At 48.6% G+C, this 17,545-nt stretch overlaps 5 protein-coding genes across 6 annotated transcripts; 2 read left to right on the top strand and 3 right to left on the bottom strand.

Annotated features, from left to right (window-relative positions):
• The first annotated feature begins 1,319 nt into the window (after positions 1 to 1,319).
• On the top strand, positions 1,320 to 3,306 carry PPTG_14774 (malate synthase A). Its single transcript, XM_008911317.1, has one exon. It carries the CDS (start codon positions 1,466 to 1,468, stop codon positions 3,071 to 3,073), a length of 1,608 nt encoding a protein of 535 aa, XP_008909565.1. The 5' UTR covers positions 1,320 to 1,465; the 3' UTR covers positions 3,074 to 3,306.
• On the bottom strand, positions 3,253 to 4,283 carry PPTG_14773 (hypothetical protein). The gene has a single exon (XM_008911316.1). The coding sequence runs from the start codon at positions 4,249 to 4,251 to the stop codon at positions 3,358 to 3,360; it is 894 nt and encodes a 297-aa protein (XP_008909564.1). The 5' UTR covers positions 4,252 to 4,283; the 3' UTR covers positions 3,253 to 3,357.
• On the bottom strand, positions 4,268 to 6,215 carry PPTG_14772 (hypothetical protein). Its single transcript, XM_008911315.1, has one exon. It carries the CDS (start codon positions 6,080 to 6,082, stop codon positions 4,421 to 4,423), a length of 1,662 nt encoding a protein of 553 aa, XP_008909563.1. The 5' UTR covers positions 6,083 to 6,215; the 3' UTR covers positions 4,268 to 4,420.
• On the top strand, positions 5,969 to 10,508 carry PPTG_23537. 2 transcript variants are annotated; one of them, XM_008911313.1, is made up of 4 exons: positions 5,969 to 7,201; positions 7,269 to 7,487; positions 7,553 to 8,720; positions 8,791 to 10,508. In XM_008911313.1, the coding sequence occupies exons 1-4, from the start codon at positions 6,345 to 6,347 to the stop codon at positions 10,372 to 10,374; spliced, it is 3,828 nt and encodes a 1,275-aa protein (XP_008909561.1). In that variant the 5' UTR covers positions 5,969 to 6,344; the 3' UTR covers positions 10,375 to 10,508. The 2 variants fall into 2 exon arrangements, with proteins under 2 accessions (XP_008909561.1, XP_008909562.1); XM_008911314.1 differs by having other exon boundaries at positions 5,969 to 7,487.
• PPTG_23536 (hypothetical protein) lies at positions 10,362 to 16,387 on the bottom strand (the record flags this gene model as incomplete). Its single annotated transcript, XM_008911312.1, has 3 exons — positions 10,362 to 10,893; positions 10,984 to 11,232; positions 11,306 to 16,387. 3 exons carry the CDS (start codon positions 16,385 to 16,387, stop codon positions 10,399 to 10,401), a joined length of 5,826 nt encoding a protein of 1,941 aa, XP_008909560.1. The 3' UTR covers positions 10,362 to 10,398.
• Positions 16,388 to 17,545: the final 1,158 nt, after the last annotated feature.

The raw sequence follows: 17,545 nt of genomic DNA, 5'->3' as shown, positions 1-17,545 counted from the left end.
AACAAGTGCCATTTTCTGCATTTGAAGCCGTTTCATGAAGGGGTGTCAGTTTAAATTCCTTCAAATATCATGAGCTCATTCCTTGGGCTCATTCCTTGGGTGGAGATCCGCAAGCGAGATTGCAGAAGTGTGTGAACTTGAGCGAAGGTAACCGTTAACCGCATCAAATTTGAATCAAATTGATGGAAGGTCAGTCTTTTGAAGATTTTTCCAGCCCGGCTAAAATGATAAAACGAATATGGCAATATGTTTGTGGGTAATCAGACACGAAATGGTTTTTGGCTCGTTCCCGCGTTAATAATTGCCATAACTGAATTCCATATTCCTTTACTACTATCCTTTTCTCAAAATCCATAACTTTCAAAGAGTTTACGATTTTCAACATGCAGAAAAAACCCTCATGATTAAGTACGGAGAAATCTCCAAAATCGCTTAACTACTCTAGGGCAAACGCTTAGTTGGACAACCCCGATTCGAAGTGGTAGTAGATCGACTGATTTGTACCCACTTATGGGTATTGCGCTGTTCAATTGAAAAGAGCATGCACGACCAACAAGGCGTTTTTGATGAACTTGTGGCAAAGCTGGAGATTAAGCGATTTTGGAGTTAAAAAAAGTTCCTCTACTCTAGGGCAAACGCTTAGTTTTTCGGATGGATGCTGCTTGTAGCGAGATGCTTTATTCTCATGGGATTTCACAAAGAATGCTCAAATCCAATAATGCCTGGCATCACCGCTTGGATCCACGCGGGTCGAAGTGGGGCTACCAAAAATTGCTTGATGCTGCTAAGTGTTGCGGAGGTCTTCGTGCTCGACGCTTAAATGTTGTTGACTGTCGACACAGCCAAGCCGCACGTGATTTGGCTGAGCCGAGGATCTGGTTTTGATAGCTGAGGCTCAGGCCGTCGGCACCGGAATTTCTTGCTTCAGAAACACCATGCACTTGGTTATTGCCTGTTTCGACATGTCGGAAGTAAGTATTTGCATGACCGGAATTAAAGCACTTTTATGTATTCGATTTCATGTACTTAAGTATCCAATTCAATCGCTTCGACGAGGTTTCTGGCGGGAGTTCTGGCAAGACCGCGTAGTGTTTTCACATGCATCTCTTGGCCAGAGAAAGTGCCCGTCCAATCACCACGATCACCTTTGCAGCATGTGCTGCGATGTATTACCGTGGCTCGCAAGACGGTGGAAGTTAAACGCAATTATAAGAGTGATGGTCTTTCATCCTTTGACTTGGATTTTGTAAGCAGGGGAGCCCGTGACAATGGCGACGTCGATCCTCGGTATTCGCCTATTGGTTAAAATCGCACGTTGAAGACGATTTCATATTGCGAACCAGCACGTCCAAAACGTCGGCATCCGCTCAGGATCGCCCAGCACAAGTCATTCCACAATTTGCCTCCGAGCGAGCGCTTCACGATCAGCGAAAGAATCTCCAACATAATACACACAGAAACCGCCATGTCGGAGCTTAACGTCAACGCCGCCAACGTCCGTGTGTTGGGCCACGTCTCGGATGCGTTCCGCCGTGTACTCACGCCCGATGCGCTGCGTTTCCTCGCCTTCCTGCACGAGCAGTTTGAGCCACGTCGTCAGGCACTGCTAGCCGCGCGTGTGCAGCGGCAGAAGGAGCTGGATGCTGGTGTGCTGCCGGACTTCCTGCCTGAAACTGCCTACATCCGCGAAGGCGATTGGAAGGTGGCATCCATCCCTGCCGACCTGGCCGATCGCCGCGTCGAGATCACGGGTCCCGTGGACCGTAAGATGGTCATCAACGCGCTCAACTCGGGCTCCAAGTGTTATATGGCCGACTTTGAGGACTCGACGGCTCCCACGTGGTTCAACCAGGTGGACGGCCAGGTCAACCTCATCGATGCCGTTCGCAAGACCATCTCGTACACGCACCCGCAGACAGGAAAGAAGTACGCGCTCAACGACAAGATGGCTACGCTACTGGTGCGTCCGCGCGGCTGGCATCTGGACGAGGCTCATGTGCTCGTGAACAACCAGATCATGTCTGGCTCGCTGTTCGACTTTGGTCTCTACTTCTTTCACAACGCACATGAGCTGCTGGCGCGTGGCTCGGGCCCGTACTTCTACCTGCCCAAGCTGGAGCACCACTTGGAAGCCAAGCTGTGGAATGACGTGTTTGTGGCTGCTCAAGGATACCTTAGCATCCCGCAGGGTTCCATTCGCGCGACTGTGCTGGTGGAAACCATCGTGGCTGTCTTCCAGATGGACGAGATCCTGTACGAGCTGCGTAACCACTCGTCGGGTCTCAACTGCGGTCGATGGGACTACATCTTCTCGTACATTAAGAAGTTCCGCAACCACGCCAAGTTCGTGGTGCCCGATCGCTCATCGGTCGGCATGACCACACCTTTCATGGCTGCCTACGTTAAGCTGCTCGTTCGCACGTGCCACCGTCGTGGCGCTCACGCCATGGGCGGCATGGCGGCTCAGATCCCCGTGAAGAACGATCCGGAGCTCAACAACAAGTTCATGGCCGCCGTCACAGAAGATAAATCGCGTGAAGTGGCTGCAGGCCACGACGGCACGTGGGTGGCACACCCTGGCCTCGTCAAGATCGCCATGGACGCGTTCAGCAAGATGTCGGGTCCGAACCAGATCTCGTTCATTCCTGAGGCAGGCAAGGATATCACTGCGGCTCAGCTCATCGAGCCTCCGACGGGTGCCATCACATACAATGGTCTAGTGGAGAACATTGACGTGTCACTCGTGTACACAGAGGCGTGGCTGCGTGGCAGTGGCTGCATCCCGCTCCACAACAAGATGGAGGACGCGGCTACGGCCGAAATCTCCCGTGCCCAGGTGTGGCAGTGGATCCATCACAGTTGTAAGACTGTGGAGGGCAAGACTGTGACGAAGGATCTGGTACTGGACATTCTGAAGGAGTGCGTCAACAAGCGGTCTCTGGATGCTGCTCCGGGCAACAAGTGGGCACTTGGAGGCGAGATCATGGGCAAGGTGTTGACGGGCGACGACATGGTGGACTTCCTCACGCTGCCGTGCTACCCGCGTATTGTGCAGCTCGGCTCGAGTATCTGAAGCTAAGGTCCCATCGCTGCAAAGAGCATCCTGGCATGCCAAGGACGAGCTGACTGGGTGATGTGATCCGAGCGGTAGGAATGTTGGGCGGTGGGACTGCTTGGTGATGTCAAGATTGGGAGATTAGTGACTAGCTGACTTAACTACTCTACTGTTGAATCTAGGACGTCAGCGTCCATGTGACGTGTTGTTATGATATTTTATGAATGAATGCACCACCATTTCAAAAGCCAGCACCTCTTTGTGCTTTTTGTGCTTTTTGTTTGTTTGATGGCACAACCAATTTATTCCTCAAATTCCTCATGGCTTAAACCCAACGTTCCGTCGATCTCTACATCCAGATCATTGCTTTCCCCCACAACGTGAAGTGTTTCTAGCAGCATCCAGTTCTTGTAGATCAGCTCTATATCTTGCAACTCCTCGGCGTTCCCACAACGCAAGTTATTTACCTTCTGCCCAAGTCGATATCCTCCCAGTTCCGCCGGCCAGTGTGGGTTGTTATGGGGTACCACGAAGCCCTGCGGTACTTGTGAAGTGCCGTACAGTTCCTGATACCGCTGTCTTGCTGGAACAAAGTACTGATTCCAACGAGCTTCGCGAGCATTCCAGCTGAAGTCCAGCGCTTCCAGGTCCTCTAGTTGGTACTCTTCCAACGTTTTCTTCTTTCGTCGTAGTTCACTCGTCCAATAGCCCAATTTGTACCCCCATGTCGAGCGTGGCCATGCGTCGTCTCGTTGAGGCACAGTGAAGGACACTGGCACGAGGAGATCCCCGTGCATCGACCTGTACGTCTGCATTGCTGGCACCGTCACTTCGCCCCACAAGAAACGCCTCCAGTCCTCAACTTCTGGCACTCCAATCTCCCGCAGCTGCGCCCGAACTTGATCCAAACTATGTCGTCTCGAAGGTTTTTTCGCGGATGCGCAGGCCTTAAGGAATCTCGAGATGGTCGTGCCCAGTTTCATTCCCTGCAATTCTTCTGGCCATTGTTCAGCGCCAGCATTTCGAGTGCTCGGCACTGTAAAACGTAACGGGACGGCGCAGTGACCATGCAGACGCTGGAAAGTCTGCAGTGCAGGCACCAGCATCTCGAACTGACGCTGCTGGTGCCCGGCCGAGCGTGTACTGTATCGCTGGAAGCTCAGCAAGAAACATCGACGAGCAGACATTTCGGCCATGCTATGAAAATGAGACCAATAAAACAAATTCGTATAATGTTCATTTTGATTGCGCCATTTTTGGTGGTCTGACCGAAGTGGTCATTATTGCTTGTCAAATGTATGTACGGCAGATACCCTCTAGCCATAACTGTACGCAAGAGATATAGTACGAAAATCGGTGCGAAATTTACCTGGAGAGGCTCCTGCTGCTGGCGCGTAGAGCGTTGTTGGAAGCGTATCGGACTTGGTCGGCTTCTTGCCGAGCACGCTCGAACTCCTCCTGTTGCAACCGACGAGCTTCCAACTCTGCCATGCGTAGCTGTTCACGGTCTTCAGCCAGAACGAGTTCGCGTACCGTGTAGTCGTCGATACGGCCGACTTTTTCTATGGGCACGCGATGTTTGAGCCTGGGCAGCAGCCACAGCAACGCGTTCGGATCACTGTACGATTCATAGAGGCGCGGATCGGACACAGCCTTAATGTTCGAGTACGGGTCCAGCATGAAGATAAGACTGGGGTCAATGCCCACTTTTTCGTAGGCTACGATGTCGGTGGGACGATTGCCGAAACCAGCCACGAAGACAGGATGCTCAATGACGCGACCAGCGTGAATGAGCGTAAGCTGTAGTTCGTTCAGCACTTGGATCTTGAAAAGGTGCGGAGTCTTGTTGACAACCTCAGTAAACAACGCACCAGTGAGACCAGTAGAATTCGTGATGAGAACACCAGGAGGCAGCGAGATCGACTGTTGCACTGCATTCTCTAAGTGCGTCCTTGATGCCGAAGCCCAGTCGAGTGGACGTGCAGTGAGGTACACGATTCGCATCCCCAGTTCGTGCAACTTGGTGAAGAAGTCGCAGGCTCCCGCATGCAGGAAATCGTACTGGCCAAGACGTAGGGTGCGGATATGGCCCTCCACGTCACTAATTGTAAGCGTGCCATCCAAGTCAACTACTACGACCGATTCGTTCGGTCCCCATAGATGCAGCTTCGCATCCACATAGCGAACAGTGTTTGTGTACTTCTGGTAGTGCTCAAACCGCACAAGATTGGGGCGATCCTCCGTCAGATCAGCGAAGCACAAGTCTTCAGGTGGGATGATCAAGCCGCCTGTAATGAACGTACAGCGACCACGCTCGAACAACTCCATTTTGGTCGGCATTTCTCTCCCGTTTACCAAGATCCTGACCATATCGCCCACACCTGTAGCATAGCTCGTTCGAAAGCGCGACCACGAGAAGGACACGTGCCACGACGTCGTAAGGTATTTCCCGTCCATGTTTTTCACGGCCACAATGTCCACAGCATTTCCAGCCATCTTGTACGACGGTTCGGTGGTCTGTTGATCCGCTGCCGCCACCTGTAATGCGTTGCTATTGGCGCGTGGCAGTTCTCCTCGGAATGATTCGCCTCCGCCCATCGAGTCCGTGGCGGTGCTACTGCTGTCATCGTGACTGAGTCCTCTGGACGTTGGAAAGAGATCTGACTCCTCAACTTTATCCGGCTTGTCCGCTGGCGAAAATGCCGGAAAAAGGTCATAATTGGCGGGGGATGTCGGCTCTGCAGGCTGTACAGGCACCTCTCCGGGGCCTCCTTCTTCCACTGGAGCTGTGCTGGCCATGGGAGCGGGTTCCTTCGTGACTGCAGTGGCTATAGGGATACTAGGGCCGACGCCGAAGAGATCGTAGCTCTCGTGGTCGTCGATTTCGCCTGTAGAAACAGATTTTACCGGCAAAGGGGGAGGTGTCGGGGGCGGTGGCCCTCCGAAGAGGCTCATGGCCTCGCTGTCGTCGATGTCGCCTGTAGAGGAGGCTTTTACGAGCGGGGATACCTGGGTGTTTGAGTCCATTGCTGCTGAATATGAGGCAGGGGCTCCGTGCAGCTAGCTAAATGCGGCGTAATATCTCGCGCATTCACAGCAGAACTGTGCTGGAAGAGCTTATTGAACGTCATGTCACATTCATGATATTCTCGAGTTTTCGACACCCGGTTTTGGTAAATAGAAGTTGAAGTGGATCAGCTCAAAATACACCAAGCAGAAATACCCCAAAGTGAAGGAAGCACTAGCGTCGTCGGGATACGACAAGCACCACTGCGTTCTCAGCTACGTGATGGACGTGCTATTGGATCGGCTGTGGGAACTTGCGAATGAAGACGATGCCCCGAACCGTAGTGAGCGAGTGACGGAGGCACAGGCGTTGTGGCGAGCATTGGAGGTTTTGTTGTCGTCGCTGAAACCTCAGGAATTGACTGTCGGAGAAGGGATTTTCACGAAAACACTAGCGTGTATTCGATCTGTGCTGAGTGATCCAAGTTACTGGATAGTTATTCCACCTGTAAATGACAATAGCGACGATAGCTTCGTGACGGTGTTCGTGTGTGTGAATCGCGTGCTACTCAAGATCGGGAGCCGGGGAGAGCAGGAGCGCACAGCTCTGGTTCGAGATGGCATTGCAGACTTGATCGTTCGATGCGGTGAATCTACCGAGCCGTCCTCAATGTTATCACCCTTTGAGGCGGCTGCTGCGTTGCAAACTCTGCAGTCGTTTGCTACGGATAGCAGGAACCGTTCGAACCTGCAGGTATCCCACATGATTCGGATGTGTATTGGGTTAATGCAAAGACACGCTAGTGTGTATGCAGTGCAGCTTCGAGCATGCCAATTTCTGCATCAGATGGTGCTTGAAGAGGAATGTAAGGAACGTATCGGACGTCTGGGTGGACTGCAGGCAGTCTCGAATGCATTATCACGTTTTGCGGAGGAGACGGACCTTGTGGTTACAGCGTTAGATTTGTTGTTTCTCCTCTGTGTCGAGCTGGGATGTCACGACGGCCCGGTCCAATACCTCCCGTACCGTAGTGCTAAAACTACAGTCTTTCAGGATGTTGTTGCTGCAGTCGTAGATGTGATGCGTGTGCTCCACAGCGTTGAGCTGGTGCAAGCTAGTGGTGTTGCTGTCCTCAACAGGTTAGTGCTGTGCTCCCATGTCTTCTGAAGTTAATCTAATCGAATCTGCCACCTATCAAACCAACAGTACGGCGGTACATTCACCAGTAAGGCAAGCCCTATGCTCGCTCAATATTTGGGATATCTCTGAGAACGGGTTATCGGCGGCTGTGACGGATAAAACTGCATGTGACTTCGTAGAGCTACTCGACTCCCTACTACGTGATACCGTCATATTTGAAGCGATACATCAGAAGATGTCCGGCATTGTTTCTCATCCATCAGACCAGGGCGTATCTCGCGCGCGGTAAGCTCTTTTCCAGAGTTTGAATCTCAAGCATAATGGATCCTTACTGGTCTTTGCCGCTGCAGTTTAAAAGCGTTAAAATGTCAAGTGGAGAGGCTACAGCAAAAGCACGTTGGGAGTGAAGACAGCCGCGCTCGAATGACGTTTGTTTCGAGCCGATTGCAGGCTTTAGTTGACGAACTGAGCCGTAAAGCTGTTATCGAATCATTCAACTCGAAAAGGGAGCAGTTAGTTCGTGCAGATGCGAACAGAATTGATTACAACGGTTATCATCAAATTGTGTTCTCAAGTGCAAACCCGACAGTGTCATCCCACGCATCGACATATTCGGATGACGGTAGCGGAGACGAGCTCCCGGTAGACTCAGCGGGAAGTATGAACTATTTGAACGAGGTGAGCGACGACAACGCTTCTGGTTTGCTGCGTGGTGAACGCACTGGATACTTCAATAACTTTCTCCAGCAATCCCAGGGTCACAGCACGAATACCTCTACCGGTCGGATTGGTTCGCTTCCGATGACCGTCGCTGAGTTGAACAGCACGAACCATCTAGACACTTCGTGCGAAATGCCTTATGGAGTTAAACGTTGCACAAAAGATCATTTAACTGCTGTAAACCAAGCAGGATTCACGGAGCGGGGCCCAGACCCGATCGTGTTGAATGGAGACGCAGGAAAATGGCAAACACTGCACGATACAAAGTATCGTGAAGCCGAGCATAGTCATATCGACATTTCAGATAATGAATTTGAAAAACGGCGAAACGTGTACGATGTGAGCACTCGCGAAGTGCAAAACGTCCAATGTTCGTCCCACAAACTAAATGAGCGGTACCGCATCGTTTTACACCGCTCAAAGGAGCAGAGCAAACTCTTGGCACTTCAAAACGTGCGCATTGCCAACTACAGCAACGAGCAGCAGCAAATACTTCGACGCATGCGCACTCTTGAGAATTCGTTAGATGAAGCAGAGCGAAATTGTAAGGTGGAGCGTGCACTTCGATTGGCTGAGACAGTTCAAAGTGAGCAGCTCTCGCTAGCGCTTAACGATTCGGTTCGTGAAGCCAAATCCCTTGCATCTCAACAGTCGAGCGTGGTTCATGAGCTACAACAAAATGATCATTTGAGAACGGAGTATATGCTGCGAACACGCGAAAGTAAGCACAGTTTACAACGAGTGGAAATCGAGCGGGATGACGCGCTTCTTCAGATTGAAATCCTGAAGCAAGAGAAGGTAAATTACTGTTGGCAGAACCGCGTCAGTTATATATTAATTCACTAACGATTTTGTCTGAATGCTACAGATGGAGATGTTACAACAACTCGCAGAGTGTCGAGGTGAAGGGCGTGAGTCCCTCTTAATGCGAGAAGAAGACGTCAATGTACGACGTCCTGGAATGTTTGATGAATTGACAAAAATATCAACGACAAAAACTGGAGCTCAGAAAACGAATCCTGAGATATCGACTTCTCGTAGAAATTCACTCCCAACCGAAGTGCTGGCTATTCATCTGTCAGAATCGGCAAACCCTCAATCCATGTCTTCGCCTCCCCGGTCAGCCAGTGTGTATCCCATACACACTCGTATCAGTAGAGTCAACGGAGATCTTAACGACGATCCCAACTCGGTTGATACTTCAGAGATACAAAGCTGTTTGGTTTCAGTTTTCGAGTCGCTTGACACGTCGATTGAAGGAACAAATGAGGAAGGCATTCATGTGTCTACCGTTCGTCGATTCTTTATGGAAAGCGGATTGCTACAGGCTCCAAATGTCCTCCCTGTTGATGTCGACGTCGTTTTGGCTGGAGTATTGGCTCAAGCTCAATCCAATCGAAGAAACTCATTATCTCGGAAAGACTTCAGCAGTACATCACAGGAAACATGGGCGCCACCTACCGGCTGGGCAAAGTTAAAGAAAAGGAATTCGCCAACAAAATCCGCAAGTTTTGTCGGCGACGTCAAACGATTTCGCTTTTTCAGCCAGGATGCATTCAACGAGGCCGTGACGTTGGTAGGAATGCGCAGATTTCCACGATTTGATTTGCTGCATATGCTACAAACTGTGGTGGCTTTGTATTTGAGACCATATATGCGTCAACGACAACCATCATTATCGATACCAACAAATCAACTAAGGAGGTCATCGTCAACATGCTCATTGAATCGAAGATCCGGTGTCACCGTTGCATCACCCTCTCAAGTTTGTACTCGAGCCTTGAAATCCATTCTGAATGAACTAGCACTGCACGTGGGTTATGGAAACGAAAAAATACAATCAAGAAGCGCAAGCATTAATTCCGGACAAGTACGCTCTCACTCGGACCCTCCCGCATCATTGAACCAATCGTATAAACGCGATGACGTAGTCTATTCGATGCTAGAGATGACTGGAATTCTGAGTCGAGAACAACGTCCACTTGGCACAATTTGTGAATTCTACAGCGCACAACACCTTCCCAACGCCACTGCGGCAGCTGCAATCTCAATTGTCAAATCTGAGCTATTTGGATTGAGTTTTGAACGCGTGCTTAACTTCGCAATCGATTTCGACTTAATTCCATCATTTATGGATCGCGTGAGTCTCAAACGTTTGCACACAGAAGTCGCTGGACTACTCAAATCATATTTCGCCCTTCATGACAAAGATCCACCGACTGGTGTCGACGCGGAGACACTGAAGAAAGTTGCGTTTGAAATGATTCTGGCCCGACTAGCATTAGAACTTTTCGGCTCTAAGCCTGGCTACGAAACACCGGAACTACAGATTACAGGACTTCTGCAGTGGTTAGATAACTCGCCTGGTCGTGAGAAGATCATGCGTAAAGCCGATATCCCACTCGTTATCCGCTTTTCTCGACAACTCTATTCAGTCAAAGCACAGCAATAACCGCTTCATTTCAATTTACTGTTTCTACTTGTACAAATTACTAGTTTGAATTTGCAAACTCGCCCCACTCAATACAAGTTGTTCGATAGGTACCGTGGCCACCACTAGAATACTGATTTCGGGCCGAACAGAATGATGTGGAGCTTCTAAAGCTTTGAAAAGGGGGCACAAAAAATCGACCGGTTGATTGGGCTCCGTCGGTTTACGTCTCGTATTTTCGGTAACCATTTCAGGTGGCGTAGTTGTTCCTGGTAAACACGAGCTGCTCACCTGTAAAACCACAGGAACGCCCTCCGGGCATATGGGACCGCGACGGAAATTGCCTCTGCTATCGATAATCTGAAGCTGCAAATACCCCATCGCTCGTAAGCCAGTGAAGTAGACGACATTTTCTTTGGCTGGAAGTGTAAACTTTGGAGAATCCTCAAACAGCGAGATTATTTTCAGGCAATCTGGGTAACACAATGCGCTGCCAACGTGATTGCGAACGAAATGTTGGTGAACAGCTTCAATGACATACTTTTGCATAAGAACAGATATTCAAAAAAGTTTCTTGTCAGATCGTTCTTGTCATGTAACTCGAAGTAGTTGGTAATACACTAAACGTACCTTTGTCGACAAGAATTTATCCAACGGCAACTTCAGTGGGCCGTCTATCGGTTCCGTCCAAGATGAGAATGCGTGAACTCGATCGAGTAAAAGTATTTGGAACTTGTCCAACGTGTAGTATTCCGGTGCATTGGCTTTCGAACATGGCAGACGCATAAGTGAGAGCCATCGAATTGGAACACGGTTACGTCGAAGTTCTTCGAATAACTGCCAGGTAGCTGGATCAAGAACGCGGTCTCGAATGCTTACCTGCAAAATCAAAACAAAAAGCATTAGTCAACATAGATCGTTGCAAGCTTCTAAAAGCGATGCGGCGACGCACCGTATCCAATCGCCAAATATCCGTCAGTATTACTGCTCGGATTTGTTGGAGTACAAGGCGTTCATGGTTAATAAGCGCTGGAATTGGTTTCCGATATTCGCAGTCACTACCGCTCGATACGAGGATGCTTTCAATACTAGTTTTGAATGATGTAAGCAATTCCAGCACAGGCAATATTCCCTTCGTATGACGTGGATTTGCCGGCATCAGCGTCGAGTTCACCTGGTACCCTCTGTTTGCTGCCATCACCGCTAGCTTTGCTACCATTTTCTCATGTCGCTCTCTGCGTAAGTAGTGGGGATCCCACAACGTGGTGATTTCGGTCGTTGTTCCACTTGCAGCTACTGAATCTTTCAGAAGTTGTGGACCAAGCGATTCACTTTTCCAGAAATGTGGGATGGCGCTTACAGTGGACATCCACGGGATGGCAGCCAGCTTCTCAATAACAAACACGACTTCTGGAATGAGTATGTGTGCTACGATCTCTGCGGTGTCAAGTTTACTCTCGTTTGGCATTGTGGGCCATGCGTTCAATATGAAGGTGGTGCAACATTCAAGCAGCAGTTTATCCTGGTCAGCTTTCAATGTAGCGGCATAAACATTTGAAATAACTCCACGGAGTGTCAGTTCATCCCACGAAGCACTCCGAAGTTCGTTAGCGAATGTCTCCTTCTCTGTATGCAGAGTCACCATCGAACGAACTGCTGCGCACAGCTCTGTATCTCCAAATTCCGCATTTGCTTTCCACTGAGCAAACGGAAAATGATCACGACAAGAAACAACAGCATGGAATACGCCCAGTTGTTTCATGCATCTCTCTTCTTTCTCACTGAAAATCGAAGTAGTATCCGCCACATCATGTGAAGCTGCTACAGTGCTTGCAAATGCCAAGCCATCGAGTTCGTGCTTCAGTATAGAAAATGTGTGGTGTAAAGCTCGCTTCAGGGAAAGAAATCCTGTTCCCAATTCTCTGCGAATGGCAATTTGACTGACTCGCATGCTTTCGAACTCGGCGTACACGGGTTTTTTGAGTAAAGATATCCATAAACGGAAGTCAGAATGAATATTTTCATCCTGAACTAGCTCGTAGATTCTGTTGAGTTGTTCTAGTCGATCGCTGCATGAATGTAAGTTAGGGAGTACGATCCACTGGCCTGTCTCCATAGCGGACATAACCATTTTCTTGAAACCAGCTTCATCGGTGCGCAATAGCTGGATAGTGTCAGTAGTATCCATCGTTGCGCCAGCTCGTCTCGCCACGTTTGCTACTGCATCCATAAAGCTGATTGTTAAAGGACAGAATACAACAATTGGAGTCTTGGAACTTGAAAATGACTGCCACGTGTAGAACAAATCTCGTTGACGATCGGGGGCCTGAGTTTGTGCAGAATACGCTGCTGCGGCCACAAGTGTGGGAAGCGAAGGAGTATTTGTCTCCGTCACGGTTAGCGAGCAGAATGTCGATGTGACTGGTACTGAGTAAATCCGCTGTAACTCACGCTCCGTGAAGTCTTCAAGCTCACATATAAATCTCTGTGGATGAATAGCTACCACGATACACAGGCGTATAAATGCGTCAATTGGAACCGGAACATTCCACTCACTTGAGCTCATTGTTTCTTGTTCGAACATTATTTTCCACGCAATCTGACCTCCTTCGACGGTCTGCATGGTCTGGATAAACTGCCTAAGAGTTCCTGACGCCTCTGCTAAGTAACAGACTGCAGACCAGACCTTCGCTTTCATACCTGTCGGACGAAGCTCAAGTAAGCTTTTCATTGTTGGCCTACAGATGTCATAACCATCAGTAGGACCAATAAGCGACAGCAAGCGAACAAGTAGCTCGATAACAGTGGAAAGTCGATTGTGTGGACTAGCTTCAGATGACACTCCCAATATATCGGAGCCCATTGTACACGGTTTTTGTTCTTCCATGCGCCGCTGCCATATACGAAATGCCAGTAGAAATTTAAAGAGTAGACAATCTTCATCATGAAGATTTATAATGACACACTGCTGTACATAACTGGTGAAATAAGCCATGACCTCTTCCAAATTACTGTCGTTCTTATTGCTCGTTTCGCCAGCACGAACCAACAACTGCCATACCCGCGAAAGAGGAAACACGTCCTCGGTTCCAGAATAGCCTCCGTGATCCAGATAATTGAACTCACGCCAAGCCCAGACTGCATCCAAACATCGTCTTGCAACAGCGACGTAACTCGACAGGCTATCCCAGTGAATCTGGATCTTTGCAATAGCTTCGGACTTTGTGCTTTGCAGTGTGTTTGCAGCACTTCGGTTTGCGATAATTCTTAGTGCTTTTGAGTTATCCGCGTAAACCCCTTCAACATGTTCTGTGCTGAAGAACTCCAGTAGTTCTTCTTCGAGACCATAAACTTGTTCGTCACAGACCAAAATCTCGTGCTGCAGCGTTCGGATCTCCGTTATCTCTCGCAGTCGTCCTTGAGACTCCAGTAGTTTCTGCAGAGCCTGTGTTTCCACGAACGGGACAGTCAGTTCAATCTGAATTACTGTAAGCTGACTCAGATACTTTGCCATCCACTCCGGCGTGGCATTTGAATTTGTGTACACGAAAAAGACACTACACGCGTCACTGCTGAATTCAAAAACTGGAGCTTCTAGTGGATCAATCTCCTCCGTGGGATCCTCGGGAGGGTAACACCAACAGCGATATCCGTTACCGTTGCGTTTGATACTGATATCACGGTTTATTGCATCAATGACAGCTCTTCGTTTTGCTGAGAGGAATGAGTGTAAGCCTTGTAAGCGATCTTTACAGATATCCAAAATAATTAGGGGCGTTTGTCGTTTTACACTTGCCTCCACTTCTTTCCAGATCCCGGCGTTAGTCGACGTATTGTTGCCTGATACAACAGTTAGCTTTCTCGTTTCTAGGTGATTTTTGAGCCAGTCCGAAGCCACACCGTAAGGATCAATTAGGAGAGGTAAACGATAGCAATTCAAAGCGATGACTGCGTTCTCTAGCGTACTTTCGTCATTTGGTGGCAACCCATTCAACTCCATCTTGGTAAGTTCGGAGTCTCGAGTTCGGAAAATTTCATGCAGTGGTCGACGCTGAGACGACGGCAATACTGAATACGGTGTCACACAGTCTGTCCAAAGCCGATGAAGCCGTAAGCGTGCAGAGTAATTAAGACATGATGCGTAGGCTATCACTGCTGTAGCTAACAGCAGGTCACCTTTCCAATGTTCTGCAAAGTCAATGTACGCGTCATACCGCTGCTGCCACTTCTCACGCGTAGAAGATAATACTTTCCACGCTACGCTTGTCAGTTGCAGCAGGGACGTCGTGTCATGAAGTTTCTCATCTGCTCTCTGTCGCTCTTGCTCTGATAAATCTCGTTGTGTGCCAGCCTGTTGTGCGGATGTACTTTGATTATAAATCTCCACTTTACTCTTGACTACTTGTTTTTCTGCTTCCTTTAAAAGCTCCTTTTCACGTTCTAGTTGAGCTTGTTTTGGTAGAGCCAACACAAAATCTAACGCAAACGAGGTGCATTTCTGAACCCACTCGCACAAGAAACCAGCAATCTCGTGCACTGACGCAAACAAATCCTTATCAAAGTCAGGTGACCGACAAATCGGAAGCAATACACTCAGCATCTTTTCCGTGACATTTCGAACGTCAAATGTCATCAGCGTTTTCCAGAATGCTGCCGTTTTGGCTTGTATGGCGACATTTGTCCAGTAGTTCATGATAATCTCGTCTGGATCCATTTCATCACGTCCTTCAACTGGTTCAATACCAAGAATCACACCAAGGCACTCGGACAGCTGATAAATGGAGGAAGGGATCCTACCCAACGACGTGAAGCCACGAATTTGATTACGAAGACGTCGTCTGGCAACTCTTTCAGCGTCAACTGTACAGACGTCGTCGACTTTATCTGCAGTATCAGCCGCTTCGTCCTTCTTGTCATTTTCTTCAATGACTTCCTCCTCTTCACAAGCCTCGTGAAAAACTCGAAGTGTACATTTAATTTGATCAAACGCATCCCGAGAGTCTTTAATCAAATCAAGATACTCTTGCGTCACTGTAGCAAGTCGCTCGCGCTGAGTGACGACTAAAGTAGTGGCTAGCTCAAGAGCTCTCGTAACTTTATCCATCGCAATTTTCTCTCTCTCCCAGCTGCCAGACATCTTCCGTCGTAGTTCTGTCTTTTCGAGCATTTCTGGAAGTAGCAACTGAGCTTGAGTCTGCTCGGTTTTCAGGATTTGGGCGGTTTGGTCAATGAATTCCAGGCCCGCTTTAAAGCGCGCTACGTTTAAAGATATTGTGCGTTGTAGCGTATCATAATGTGAGATAAACAAACCTAAGTGATCCGTAAGCATGCTTGGTTCCAGCTTCACAAACGGAGACACGAAGCTATCCCACACTGGTGTAGTCTTTGCAGTTTCCTCATTGTCATTCTGGTGGTGCTTCACAAAGGGTTCGATTACATCTGTACGGGCTTCTTTTGTTTGCTGATCTTTCAGAAAGCGGCTTGTAATTTCATATATCTGCTCAGCAGCCTTGGAAAGCTGTAAAATCGATTCAATGTCTGTAGTCATAGAGGACTGGTTCAGGCATTTTTGTGCCATCGTTGACAAGTTGGTTGCTGACCATGATCCGAAGTAGTTGATGTCGGAGCTTTTTAAAATGTTCGGGTACCGCCACAAAATGGACGCCCAACCCGTGGGTTGTGTTGCTGTGTCATTTGGTGAAAGATTGACCACCAGCTGAAGCTTCTGCCTGACACACTGAAAGAAATAGTCCATTATCGATCTTTTTGATCGAAGAATTGAGAGTGCTTGCTGAGGGCTAGTCACGGATTGTCGGCGAGGTATTTGAGCGGGATTGAGTTTTCTTTGGGCGATTTCGCGTAAAATAGTAAGTATTTCTTCATCGAGATCGTCGTACGTGATGACTTCGGGCGGCAAGTTGTGTCCTCCAAGAAACTCATCGATAATTCGGTACGGATATGCCTCTGGATTCAGATAAGCGTCCTTCACTATAAGGACTAGCGATGCATCGCGAGCCCGAATACTTTTCAGCATTGCAGCTCTTATAGTTTCATTCCACTTTCTACAATCTGTACTGTCATCATTCATTTCGTTTCTTCGAGCAAATTCGTCTGGAATATGGTAAATGGTCGAGATCTTTTTACAGATAAAACATGCCAGACGAGTGATCGTGACGAGTTTCCTTCCAGCTCCACCCAGTAAGAGCATTGCTTTTCTGCCCATTCGTAGCAGTCGACTAACACGCAAGACACGCTTGATAACGTCTGAGCACATAACTGTCTCCATCGATACCGGGGTATTGGAGGAAGAACTGTTCATCGTCATCATACTTCGCTCAACCAGAAGTTCGAGCTTTGGTATTTCGGTTACTTCATGATAGCCATTTCTATAGACCCCAGTAGTACTGTCCCCCAAATACGAAAAAAGGAGGTCGTTCGCAAACCAATTTTGGGTTCTATCTTGACGTACCTGGCTATCTGGGTAGAATACTTCATTTGCAACCCCAAATGTTGTCAGCGCAATGTCGATCGTGTGCTGATGAAAATTAAGCGATTCCTTCGAATCTATAATGCAATCTCCAAACAAACGCGCACTTTCATGACACCATAACCGAGACAGCGCCGGCTTCTCAGCAAGTGTTAAAGGAGGTCGAATCTCGCAGCAAATCGTTTTTACAAGCTGAAAGAGTTGTGCTGTACGGAAGTTGTAATGAAGTTTGATCGGGTTGAACGTTGCTTCTTTCGAAAAGATAGTAAAATCGTTGCTTGAAGTCAGAAGTCGGTATAACTTCAGGCTTGCTTTAACAATAGAGGATAGTACGTGCTCTGATTCTCTGATGCTAGCTGTATTTGATCCTTTTACCGCAGATGCGGCTGGTGACTGCGATGGGAGTGAGTCTGATTGCGAAATACTTTCACAAATTGTGGTAAGGTCCGAATCCACAAAGGGCAGCAGCGCAATAGGAATAAACCTACGTGTTAGGCGTCCAACATCATCGGGTCGATTTGGGCTGCGTCGAGTACTTGGAGTCGGTAATTGTAATGTCATGAACGGAAGACAGTTGTCACATCTTGTCACAAGGCTAGTAGCAGGATCAACGACGGTCTGATACTCCGCCAGCATGCGTAACAATTCGAATGCCGAGTCCATCCTGCGATTTGGATCGAAGCAATGCAAATCATCAACAAAAAC

The sequence above is a fragment of the Phytophthora parasitica genome (genome assembly GCF_000247585.1).
Source record: "Phytophthora parasitica INRA-310 unplaced genomic scaffold supercont2.41, whole genome shotgun sequence".
Taxonomy (NCBI): domain Eukaryota; phylum Oomycota; class Peronosporomycetes; order Peronosporales; family Peronosporaceae; genus Phytophthora; species Phytophthora nicotianae.
The sequence above is the reverse complement of the archived record's forward strand: the minus strand, read 5'-3'. Positions and strand labels throughout refer to the sequence as shown.

Bases quoted from the DNA above. Each gene is read 5' to 3' on its own strand.
- PPTG_14774 (XM_008911317.1), top strand. From the start codon at position 1,466: ATGTCGGAGCTTAACGTCAACGCCGCCAACGTCCGTGTGTTGGGCCAC.
- PPTG_14773 (XM_008911316.1), bottom strand. From the start codon at position 4,251: ATGGCCGAAATGTCTGCTCGTCGATGTTTCTTGCTGAGCTTCCAGCGA.
- PPTG_14772 (XM_008911315.1), bottom strand. From the start codon at position 6,082: ATGGACTCAAACACCCAGGTATCCCCGCTCGTAAAAGCCTCCTCTACA.
- PPTG_23537 (XM_008911313.1), top strand. From the start codon at position 6,345: ATGGACGTGCTATTGGATCGGCTGTGGGAACTTGCGAATGAAGACGAT. The intron at 7,202-7,268 runs GTTAGTGCTGTG...TCAAACCAACAG, and splicing joins GGTGTTGCTGTCCTCAACAG to TACGGCGGTACATTCACCAG. The intron at 8,721-8,790 runs GTAAATTACTGT...TGAATGCTACAG, and splicing joins AAATCCTGAAGCAAGAGAAG to ATGGAGATGTTACAACAACT.